General features: G+C 41.6%; 1 protein-coding gene across 1 annotated transcript; it reads right to left on the bottom strand.

Moving 5' to 3' along the window:
• Positions 1-2,287: 2,287 nt before the first annotated feature.
• On the bottom strand, positions 2,288-10,570 carry LOC141778248 (uncharacterized). Its single transcript, XM_074652435.1, has 6 exons — positions 10,459-10,570; positions 6,703-7,616; positions 5,269-5,830; positions 4,052-4,305; positions 3,215-3,394; positions 2,288-3,035 (listed from the first exon to the last, which is right to left on the bottom strand). The coding sequence occupies exons 2-6, from the start codon at positions 7,393-7,395 to the stop codon at positions 2,826-2,828; spliced, it is 1,899 nt and encodes a 632-aa protein (XP_074508536.1). The 5' UTR covers positions 7,396-7,616; positions 10,459-10,570; the 3' UTR covers positions 2,288-2,825.
• Positions 10,571-12,511: the final 1,941 nt, after the last annotated feature.

The following is a 12,511-nucleotide window of genomic DNA, read 5'->3' as shown; positions in this document are numbered from 1 at the left end:
TGCCAGCTATGACAGTTTCTGACCAACATGTGCTGTATTTGTTCACCTGATAAAGATCATGTTTGAAGCTGAATGGGTTATTTTCTCTGTGATCAGAACACCTTGTTTTAAAGACACAGCAAATACAAATGCAGATCTAGGATTGCCTTTTACTCTCCTACTTCATCAAACTGACAAAGGCCTAACTTTATATTTCCATGTTAAGTGTGTCAACACAACACATGGGACTTTCTGTAGGCCTTCACTTTCTGGGTATTCTTGAAGTGCAAAGTTGCCAAATATAAACCTGTTGGGACAACAAATGTTTCCTTCAAAACAAATGATTGAACACTGAAATGATTAGAATGAAACTGGGCCTCTTGTTTTTTGATTCCACCTCTTTCAGAAAACGTGTTTATTTTGTATTTATTTATTTTTATTTACTGTGAGGTGAAGATGGATAGATCATCTGTAAATGTAGCAAAAGGAAAAACCACGATACATTGGTGCCAGTAAACTACTGTGTAACAATAAAAGGTAAACAGAAATGATTGCTGTGTGTGTTTTTGTTAACCTCTGGGTTTTGGTCTTTATATCTCAGCCGCTAAGTCAAGTCAACTTTATTTCTGAAGCCAAATATCACGAATTTGCCTCGAGTGGTTTTACAATCTGTACATCATAGAATACCTTCTACCCTTTTAGACCCCTGATTCAGTTAAAGGTCCCATATTATGCTCATTTTCAGGTTCATACTTGTATTTTGTGTTTCTACTAGAACATGTTTACATACTGTAATGTTAAAAAAACAACTTTCTTTTCCTCATATGGTCAGCCTGAATATACCTGTATTTACCCTCTGTCTGAAACGCTCCGTTGTAGTGCATTGCAATGGAATTGAGTTGCTAGGCAACAGTTTGGGTCCAATGTACATCCTGTCAGCTGATGTCAGTCACATACACTGCAACAGGAAATAAACTGGGACACATTTAGAATGTTTACGTTTAAAACCTTGTGATGATCTATATCTATATTGTATATTTGTGTTGTCGGAGGACGCGGGGGAGACCGTAGCTCTGGTCTCCAGGGCCGGAGTCTCTGCTGTACTCTGCTCCTCTGCCTGCCTGCCTGCCTTCACTCAGCTCGCTCCACCTTACGTGCATGCGCACACACTACACACTGCAGGAGAGTTAGTAGCTCTGAGAATATCTAGTGAATGTACAGTGGACATTTGTGCAGAAATAACTGCTGCAGCTCATCCAGACCAACAGAGGTTTTTCCGTGTCTTGTGAAGTGACGGAGATCCGCAGCGAGAAATTTTATCGTCTCTGACCGGGTGCCGGTGTTTCCCCTGTTCCCTCCGGACGCGGTCGGGAGGAGGAAGCAGGAAAAGCCAACATTAGGATCAGCATTGATTCATGGAGAGACCTCCGTCTGGTCAGTTAACATTACTGCCAAGCAGATGAAATATAGAGTGATATTGTGGTTTTAGCTGACGTGTGTCGCCTCACTGTTTTGAGCGATGCTCGTTCATGTCTATGTAGAGCAAGCAAGCGCCTTAAGCGCCTTAACGGCCACAGGTGTCGCTGTTAACAAGCATTTCTGATTCTTACAAACAGTCCCTTTAACTTTGCATATCGTGGCATCATCGGGTAAAATAATTTGATGACATTCCCATCAGCCTCAGCTGTTCTTTGTGTTGTGCTAATTGGCAAATATTATCTAACATGCTAAACCAAGATGACGAACATGATAAACATTTTGCCTGCAAATAATCAGCTTGTAAGCTTTATCTATGTGAGCGTGCACTAGCGGCTACTGACACAGCAGCCTTGTCTGTGGTAGTTTGCCTGTGTGTTTGTGTTCATCTCAGCCTCTGACTGAGCTCAATTATCTCCAGAAACTCTGGTTCTTTCTGTTCTTTCTCTCCAGTCTCTCGTTTATCTTCTTGTCTCTGTATGTTTAGCAGATAGTTAGCTAGCTCCGGGATCAAGTTGAAACCGTTTCCTAAACCTGGTCAGTTTGGGTCTTGTTCATTGACTTCTCCTAGTGTGCTTAGTGAGTTAACAAATATACAATCAAGGCCAGATAATTTAATACATTAAAAAGCCACAGTGAAATGACTTGATCACACAAAATACATGATTTCAAACAGATTAATCTAATGGGAGAAAACAAGTTAGAAATGTCAGCGATATATAAACGTTTTTTTTTTAAGAAACGAGGCCGTAAAACACTTAATTAATTCAGTCTGACAGGCTTTTCAGTATTTCTCCCAAAATAAAAACATCAATCTATCTATGAAACACAGATTATTCAAAATTACAAAGTGTAACACAAATACATTTTCTTTGGTAAATTAGCTGTATATTTGTGGATACCTTTTTAAAAAAAGGAGCATCCAGATTAAAAAATTGATTTCTCAACACATTTCTATGAGTATCATTCAAACTAACAACACACAGTTTGTCACTTCACAACAACATAACTCATGTAAAGTCTGCTAATTTAATCACAGACCTTAACAGCATTATAAACAATATGACAATATGTCACATACAGCACTTATCTGTTTAAAATAAAACACTAGCTCATCATTAGAGGCCAAAACCTATAACGCCCAAGAGCACTACGTCCTTGTAAACACAGATTAGATTTAATTTTCTTTTTAAAGAAGTTTAAAGGAAGGCATTGGGTTGGTGCCACTCAGGGATCATCCTGATAAATAACTAAAAGTCAACGGGACTTTTGTTTTTATCCTTGCACCTTTTGATCTGTGATAAATGTTCTCAGCACGTTTGCATGATATCTCCAAGTTCTTCTTCTTCGTCGTTGGTGTTGCAGCCTTTTCAGTGACAGGGGTCAAAGGGGTATTTGGCGACGCCTCCATGAAGCTCCACCTCTGTCTCGGACCAAGCGATCACATCTCCTCTGAGGTGGCTGCCGCAGGACGCCAGGGTGTAGATGTCACTGGCGGTCAGGACGTGTGACCACATGTGCACGTCCGATATCTCCCCCACAAATGACTGAGTGGCATCAAAACGACCTCCCAGAGTGTCCTGAAGAGAGAAAGAACATTCACCGTTAACGGTAATCATTGCTTTCCAAAACGAGAATTGAATATGCTTCAAGCTGAGAGCTCTTTGTTTGGGTATTTATTTAATATTTAGAATCTTAAATTCTCCCCCTTTTCTGCATTCAATGTGCATCTGCAGAGAATGAATCTCTTTGTCTTTACCTGTTCCTGTCCCATGATGAAAACCCCTCCAGGTTTGATAGGATGCCAGGGGGACAGATTGATCCCGGACCCCCTCTGCACTCCGTCCTGGTAAGCCTCCCACTGTCCATCCCTCGTTGACCAAGTTACACAGATGTGGTGCCACTTCTCATCAGCCAGAGACAGCGGGAGCGTCACAGCCTGGGCACGGGAGAGTGGAGATGGTGAGACACTGATATAAATACATTCTGGGGTAATAATAACAAATACGTACAGAAGTACAGAAGAATGTAGTTTATTAAACAGCGCAAATATCTCTGTGAGATCTGCTGTTCCCTATTCAACTCATTAACTAAAAGGTATAAGCCGGAATGAATCTCTTAAACACATTTTCTGAATCTCAACCTGAGGGAAAATAAATGTGCAGTGTCTGGCTTAAGGACACTTCAACAGGGATCTCAACAGGCTCTGTCCTATTGCTGTCCACTGTATCCTCCTGTAAATTCATACCTTTTAAGATGCTTTGAAGCGATTTTGACAGCAGGTAAATCTTGGAGCTCAGCATTACGTGTGTCATTTTAAAGTATTTCTCTATATCATAAGATATTCATTATTAAATGCATCACGATCAGAGGTAATAAATAATATTTAAAGGTATTTTGAAATAGAGTTTAACACTTATAAACTCAGCTAATCTGCTTCTGGAGGACTGTGTGGGTTAATTTGATCTGATCTGATAGACAAACAACCAATCAATCAGACTGATTGAAAAAAATTGGTCTTGAGGGTATTTAACAGTGTAACCACATACTGAGCTCAACTCACAGTGCTGCAGGGTTTCTATTTATCCTCCCTCACCTTGTCATCGATCAGCAGCTCCATGGGGTTGTTCCCCCACTCGATGAGCACCAGTTCATTGGACTGTCCGGGCGCCGAGTAAGAAAAGGGCGTCCCCAGGCCGGGCCCGGTACCCGCCTTGATCCAAAGACACAAAGTCAGAGCGAAGATCTCCTGCATCAGCGTGCTCTTCAGCCGCCCATACATGTAGTTGGTCCTCATGGGGAAGCTGATCTGGAAGGCATCGGGACTCTTAGACTTTCTCCTGCTGGAACCTGTTTGTGAAGAGAAATGACATCATACCATGACTAAACAATCTCACCTTCAGGTCCATTCCTCAGCAGAATGAGTTCGCCCAGTCGTCATGAAATTGTGTTTTAGAAGTAACATTTTTCTGTGCAGTTTAAATTGATAACATTTTTATGTAGACGGATATTTAAAAAAAACACATGCACCGAGCTTTTAGAAAGGTGCCGAATAAAAGTATGGCTTTTCTGAAAATAATTCTGATTGTGAATTAATCAATTTAAAAGTTTCCGCGGGTCCAAAATGAACGTTTTGTTTATCTGTGGAAGATATCCAATATTTGGTTCCCACTTCTAACAAGGCTTGTGACACAATAGTAAAATGACGTTGGTATCAGGTGGTATCTCAGGGTTGTCAGTTAGTGTGTAAAAAAACGGATAAATTGCTGAGATTGACGGTAAATGCCTGGCAACGACTTGTTGTGAACTAAATGCAATGGAACGGGGGAGGGAAAATGCAACATCAAGTGGCTGAATGTTATCAAAAGCACCTTTAAACTCATCATATTCATGTTGGCTTAAAAAATTAAATTAGAAGTTAACTCTTGACTTGGAAACAGCAGTGGACAAAAAAAAAATCAAGAGATCTCAAACATCCATTTAGTAACTGTTCTGGGACTTTTGATCATCAGATCGTTTTGTCAACGGCTGTTTCCAGATAAGATAATGACAGAAAAAAACACATATTGATGATCTAGAATAGAGACTTGCTCATGAAAATTGAGGGGAAAATCACATAAAAAGCTTTTTTTTCTCCAGAGAAATGTGCTAATGTCCCAAACAAAAGACAACGTTGTACAAGTTGTGCAGCTGGTTTGCAGGTTCCTTCCACATACTGAAAGTTCCCGCTCACTTTTACCAAATGATGCTTCATTAATAGGAACTTGAGTTATTGGCTGTTAGGAGTGACTGCATGTTATAAAGTTTGGTTACCTGAGAGGTGCAGCTGGCTGAGTATTGTTTCCAGTTTATTAGCGTGGTAACCAGTCTGTGGCCCTGGTTCTCTGTATCCTGTGTGCGAAAGGTGACTGTCTGCTTCATTACTAGGGCGGTGGTGGTCATGATGATCATCATCATCATCATCATCATCATCGGGGTGCCTGTCATCGTGGTCGTCATGGTCACTGTCCACATCATGATGGTCATCATTGTGGCTGTCATCGTGATGGTCGCTATGGCCGCTGTGACCGCCATCGTTGTGGTCGTCGTTGTGGTCATTTGGGTGTCTGTCGTGGTGGTGATCGTCATCGTGGTGATTGTCATTGTGGTGATCGCCGCCGTGGCGATCGTCGTCATGGTGATCGTCGTCGTCGTGATCGTCATCGTGATGATCGCCATCGTCTCTGTGTCTGCTGTGGTCATCGTGGTGGCCAACGTGGTGGTCCGGGCCGCTGAGGGCAGAGGTGCGATGGTGCAGCTGCTGCTCCAGAGCGCTGATCTTCCTCTGAAGCAGCTCTTTCAGAGAGCTGGAGTAGGTGATGGATGTGTTCCTCTTCTGCTGAGGGAAGTGAAGAACACACGGCTGAAGTCCTGATAACAACGAGCATTTCCTGTCACTTAAATCCCTGAGCTTCATATTTACAACAGAGAGGACGAAGGCATCAGTGGTGCTTTGTCTCAAGGAATCATGGGAGCATGTGTTTGTCTGTCATCTGTAAGAGAGCACTTGTGTGACTTTTACACTTCTTTGCCAGCTACTTACATTCGCTAATAATCTTTTAATGTCAAATGAGATAGTCAGGTATTCATGTATCTACGTCTGCTTCTCTTCCTCTCAGGTAATCCAGGCTTTGTGGTAGTGAATGGCCTGATTACCAGTCTGTCAAGGGAGATCACGATAATTACTGCGGATGTTAGACCCGTGCCACCCCCGCCCCCATCCTCCCTACACACTCCACAGCTCCTGACATCTATCTGTGATCCCGACCCAGGGAGGACAGCCAGCAGGAAAGGACAGATAAATGTACCAAGAGAGTTAAAACGGTGAGTAACTAAAGAGAAAACACCTGAACTCAAATGTGCCCAGTCAATCCACTGTAGAGTATCTTACATCAGTGACGTCCACTTCTGAGCCTGTTGCTGCTCTGACGGACACCAGAGTGACTCTCTTGCCAATGTGGTGAGTGGCTTTATGCAATTAAGTAATTCATTGTTCCCTTGTCTAAAGTACTTAGTGGGCGTACTACTTTGGGATTTGATTATTCTGCTGAACAATCCGGTGACGACAGCAATAATGTGTCCAAACAAGGACAAGCCATCTGAGGACACGCTGTACATCACAAGCCTCCCTCTACTTCCTCTGTCCTATTTATTAACTGTGTTATATCTATTTTAATGCACAAAAGTTGTCCTCCCGTTGCTGCTCACCTGCAGGTTGTCCAGCCTCTCCTTCAGCGCCTGCAGCATCCTCTCCGTCTGCTCTGGCGATGATGTGATGTCCCCTGGTGTCACATGTTTATCCTTCCCATGGTGGTTGCTGCCGTGGCCCCCATCAGCTCGTTGCCCCCCCACGGAGGGGTGGTGCGGTGAGTCTGGTATGAGGTCTCCATGGTGACCCTGCTGGTTGCCATAGTGCCCGTTGTCAGTGTAAGTGTGATGACCGTCCACCCCTGCCGAGTGATGGGGATGCGAGGCCGTGCCGTGGTGCTCGTCGTGCGGCGTGGCGCCCCGTCCGAGGCCCTCGCACAGGGTGAGCTTGGCCGTCAGCTCCCTAATGGTCTCCCTCTGGTCCAGGATGGTCTCTTTCTGCTGGACAAGGCTCTCCCTGAGGTGGAGGATGGTGGCTTTGGCCTCATCGCTCGCCCCCCACCAGCCAGCAGGAGGTGCACTTTGATGACCTGGTCCACCGGGTCCTGCCTTCCCTACGCTCGGACCCCCTGTAGGGAAGCATGCGGGGTCTGCATCCACGGGAATAGGGGTGCAAAAAAAGCGTGGGTGGCCTCCGTAGTCATAGTCAGACCCCGAGCTGCCAGATGCAGGGCAGAGGAGGAGTGAAAGTAAAGAAAACACAAAGGGAACCAGGAACAGGTGTAGCGACTGGGAGTTTCTCATAATCTCCATCCACAGTTCAGCCAGTAAGACTAAGGAGTTTGGCTTCGCTTCAAAATGTGAGATGCCGGTTAAAGTGAAGGTTGCGTTGACTTCTTTGTTGTTGGAAAGGAGACATCAGGGAGCACGATAACAGAGATCTCCATCCACAAAGTATCCACTCATATGTGAGGAACAGATAGAAATCACAGTTGAGTCTCTCTCTCTCTCCGTCAGTGAAGAATGGAATAAACCTGTAAAACAAAACATCAGATTTTAGATAAAGGACTTTTAGTAGCATCAACACAGGGTGGACACAATAACACAATCACTTAAGACAATAATTAGGCAGCTTTTTATTGAATTTCTGTCAGAGAAGTGTTGATTCAGCTCTATTCCTGACTACCAGGCTGCAGTTTGTGTTGTTCTGGATCGCATTAGGTTTTCATTTATCTGATATTTTTGTCCCAGTGCCCTATAGTTGTATCTACAAGTTAACAGACATGAGTTAAAAATGTGTGTTTTTGCTGTTGTAGTTAGAGTCAATGTCCTTAAACCAAAATGACATTAAGAAGAGACACTTTTAGACCAGGCTGACATATATAAAAGGTTGTCAGCTCTCAGCAGGATGTGATTGTGGGTGAACACCTCAGCGTGACGTCTCTGGACTCACAGTTAGCTGCAGTCTGTCTGGCCAGTAACCTTACATGGCATGTGCCAAAACAACCAGAGGCTGTCCAGACGAGGATTAGTCCAAATCAGAAGCGCGACATCCTGGCTGGACCAGACGACCAGACTTTTGTCGGTACCTTTAGTGTGAACTTGATCGTTTTGACTTCCTGTAAGCCTAAAAGGAGGGCTGCAGATACCCATTCAATATTTTGTTTAAAAATATAAATTCATGAGTTGAATTTGGTGGTTATTAAAGTATTTGACCTGGAGGATGGTAATTAAAAGCAGTATATTGTTTAAAATCTGGATCCCAGAATGACCCCTAAACATGAATGTGTCCATGTGGCTCTATTATATTCCCTTATGTCAGTATCATAAAGGCTCGCTGACCCCTCTGAGCACTGCGACATGTCCCTCATTATACAGGGTCGGCATTTGGAAATGGCACACACGTGATGTGGCAGCTAAACCTCACTGACCACCTGTTGCTCCCAGCGACCAGCCTCCACAATATGTGTGTGTTGATAGTTCATACATCTTTCACTGTTCTTTATCAATAATGAAACAGAGTGAAAACATAGATACAAATATAGGCCGTTATATGACCTATCTGCCTTCATAAAGATCTCCTCAAAAGCCAATTTAGAAATTAATTATTTAGCCATAGAAACTGCAGAATAATAATTCCTTGTTTTTTTTAATTGAGAATCATCTTTGTAATAATTTTCTTATTATTATTATAATGAAGAAACAACCTTTGAATGAACTAAAGCATGTTCCGTCTCTGCGGGTCCTGTTGTGATCTACGGGGCTTAACGGAGAGACAGATGGTGGCGGTACAGAACCGTGTCACACCCAATCAACACAGTTTAGCCCTAAGTTTATTACCACCCACAGGTCACTCAATTAACCTAATTGCAAACAGTTGTTGTGCTACCTTAGCCAGAGATAAATGGGCTTGCGTGTTTCTGTATGTGTGTGTGTGGTAATCCATGGTGGGATTGGGCACCATCCTTGCACCATATGGTCAAGGTGGATATTTAAGTAGTGTGATTAGTCCCAATTTAAAAACCGACAACAGCACTTAGACCTGTGATTAAAATACAGTCGACTCTGACAAACAAATTAAAGAACTGCATTTGTAAACAAACAGATTGTTTCTAGTCAGAGAATGGATGGCAATAAAACCATAAACCTCCTGGTGAATTACGAGATCAATGTCAATATCATTTTCTCTGGTTCGTGATTCTCCTCGAATTTGTTGAGACAAGATAGATCAAAGTTTAAGAAAAGTCTTCCTCAGTCTAAATCACGCACCGTTTAAATTCACATTACCAGAGCTTCATTCACTTTTTTTCGTGTTAAATGATACGCTGCCTGCCATTAAAAACCTTTTTACTAAAACCTGTGAGATGCCAAAACAACAGATTTGTTAGTTTACAATCCATATACATTATGTTCTCATCACTGCTATATTATTTATTATATTTAGCATTTTCTGTTCTATGTTAAATAATATATAAATCTAGTTGTTACATGCACAATATACCCCAACAATAAAGATAATGCAAGATTGAGCATTTTAAATGCTATTTATTTCTTATCTAATTTAACATTCGTTGTCACATTGTCCATTATGGGATAAAGCAGAGGCTTTTTTAATGTTTGCATATCCGATCCACCAACACTCTAGTTCATTGTCATGGCCAGCTACACACACAGTATCAGGACAGTGAGGGAAAATCGTTTTTTTCTGGTTGACTTTTTATTGTCTCTTAGTTGGAATCTAAGAAACACTGCAGTCGATTTCTTAAACATCCATTAAACACAATATGTGATATTGTAATTCTTACATTTACGGTTCAGTTAACTTGTTTCAGATCCCTTTATCTTCCTTAAAAACTAAAAGAAACACATTTTGAGAAAATTCTAAATATATAAATCTACCTCTAGTTTCCACCAATACCGGGGCAGAATTCATTTCTGTGCAAGGATCCATCATAACCCCGTAACTGTCTTTTAGGAAAGTGCTTTATTGAATGCAATTCAGTCAGATGTCATTGGAGATGACTCAACTGTATTTAACTCAAAGTAAATAAATAAAAATAAGTAACTGACATCAACAATCACCAAACACACATTACTATCTTTCTTTTGCAAATTGATGCAGGTTAAGCTGTTTTAAACACAACGCCTAAGTTGTTTCATGTCATATTTTAATGATCGACTAATTATTAAATATTTTTAACAAGACATTCAAATGTCTTACTGAATAAAAAGTTTGTTTCTTTGCTTCTAAATGATTAAAGGTAAACACAGCCACACTACGGCCTCTTTGTTTCATCTAGTTGAAATAATTGGCCTGATATAAGACAGCATTAACACACTGTTCCAGTTTAATTAACATAGTAAAAGCGTTCTTACCTTGGAGACCCTGTAAGTGCAGCCTGTGTGTCCACGCTGTAGTGAGTTAGTCCTCCTCACACACTGATGAGATTGAGAGAGATTTACTCCAGAGGAGAGCTCAACTCTTTTTATCCCTCCTTCATTGTCTCTACTTCTCTTTTCTGTCCTCCTCTCCTCCCCTCCTTCAGCTTTGTCGTGTTGTTCTTGGAAGACCACACCTCTTTTCCTGTCTGACTCTTTTGACTTTTTGGCTCCATCATCTTTATTTTTATCCTGGGAATGTGATTATATTGGTTATGTATTATCCTGCTCCGACAACCTGCATAAACACCTTTTTCTATTATTTATTTTTATATGACCTCTGATTTACAATTATCCTCTTTAACAGGACACAATCATTGGCTCAACTCCTCCAGGGCGACGTCACACAGCTCACCTAGATCTCGGCACGGGGAGTAATTGGCCTGATTAATTCCTCGTCTCTTCCAGCCTGACTGACGGCCAGAGAGACAGTGGCGGGACAGCAGATGGCTGATTTTAAGGTCACAGAAAATCACACAACAAACAAACACGGAGCCAACATGTTGATTACACTCATCCTTTAACACTAGATACCATGTTCAGACACACATATAGACATATAGACAAGACCTCTGGGTATTAAAATATCATCAATATCTCATTTTAAAAAATAACCTTTATTTCTCCTGGCCTTAGAGTTACTTTTTTTTATTCTTCATTATCTCAGATTTGCTGGCAGTGTTTTATTAGATCTGCTGCCAGGAGGAGTTAAGATTTCTTTTCAATCTGCTGTGAGTTGACTTTTTCCAGACAAAATTAACAGGTTGTAATCCAACATAACGTGAGAGCAGTCAGACAGAAGTGCCCTTGAACTCAACCAGCCTGATTACAAGAGATGTCCTTTAAGTTTGTTCAACACGTGTTAGGTATCAAGGATTAACCTGGAAAAGGTGAGGAGTCAAAGTTTGTGCTCTGGCTCTGTGACTCGTACTCCGTCCGCCTCTCTATGTATAATTACATCTTAATTGCCATTATGACTGGACCCAAATATTCAATTATTTGATTATTCGTTCATTGTGTAGGTATTCGATTTTCAATTTGGGGATTTGGATTTTTGGCTTTGTTTGTTTTTTTACCCCTCGGGATTACAGACATGCATAAAACATACCAAACCATTTGGAAAATGTTTTTTATTCAATAACAGATAATAATACAAACAACAATACAGTAGATAAACATAATCCTTAAAAATTAATACCTTTAATTAAACTGAAAGACATGTTGCAGCGCTTCGCTGTCCAATGCCAAAGCTTCGAATATTTGCTGTCGATTACTACCGAAGCTCCGAAGTCCAAAAACAAAGTATTACCAAGCATTTTTGTACAATCCCCATCTTAGTTCTCTCAAATTGTTCAAATCCTCACCTTTACCTACATCTACTCTTTTGTCATTTAGGTTTAATGCAGGAAATCAGTAAGAGACAATGGCTTTTACATGAATTTACCTCATCAGTGCTCTCAGACAGCTTAATCCCAACATGTGGTGAGACTTTGACACCTGTCTCTGTCTCCTGGTCAGGGCGTTCGGCTGAGACACTATTTGTACGTGACACACTTGGACACAGGCCAAGTAAAGACATAGAGAGAAGTTCATGAGTCATCTTTACTGGTTAACAGGCCGGTGTGGGTCAGGTTCTTCTGTCTGTCAAGCTCCTTAGTGTGTGTGAATTAGGCCCAGAGGAAGTGTGTCAACCCAAACAGCTTTACGGCTCAGGTCCAAGGACACCAGACCACAGATGCTCCAATGTTCCCCTCAACTCTGAACCAAGTGACCCAGAACCCAGCAGAGCACACTCGTCTGCTATGACTGGCAACCTGGAGGCTAGTCTGATGACGTCTCCTCTTCTGAATGGGGAGATGGTCCCAGACAGCCTGATACTGAATAAAGACACTTTTTTTCATATATTTTTATTGAAAGCATTTGTGCAAAACTTTTGACATTTGTATAAAATGGGGAACTGATTCAATTTTACATTATTTACTAAAAAAAA

This window comes from Sebastes fasciatus, chromosome 12, assembly GCF_043250625.1.
Source record: "Sebastes fasciatus isolate fSebFas1 chromosome 12, fSebFas1.pri, whole genome shotgun sequence".
In the NCBI taxonomy this organism is placed as follows: domain Eukaryota; kingdom Metazoa; phylum Chordata; class Actinopteri; order Perciformes; family Sebastidae; genus Sebastes; species Sebastes fasciatus.
This window is presented reverse-complemented; position numbering and strand designations above follow the sequence as displayed.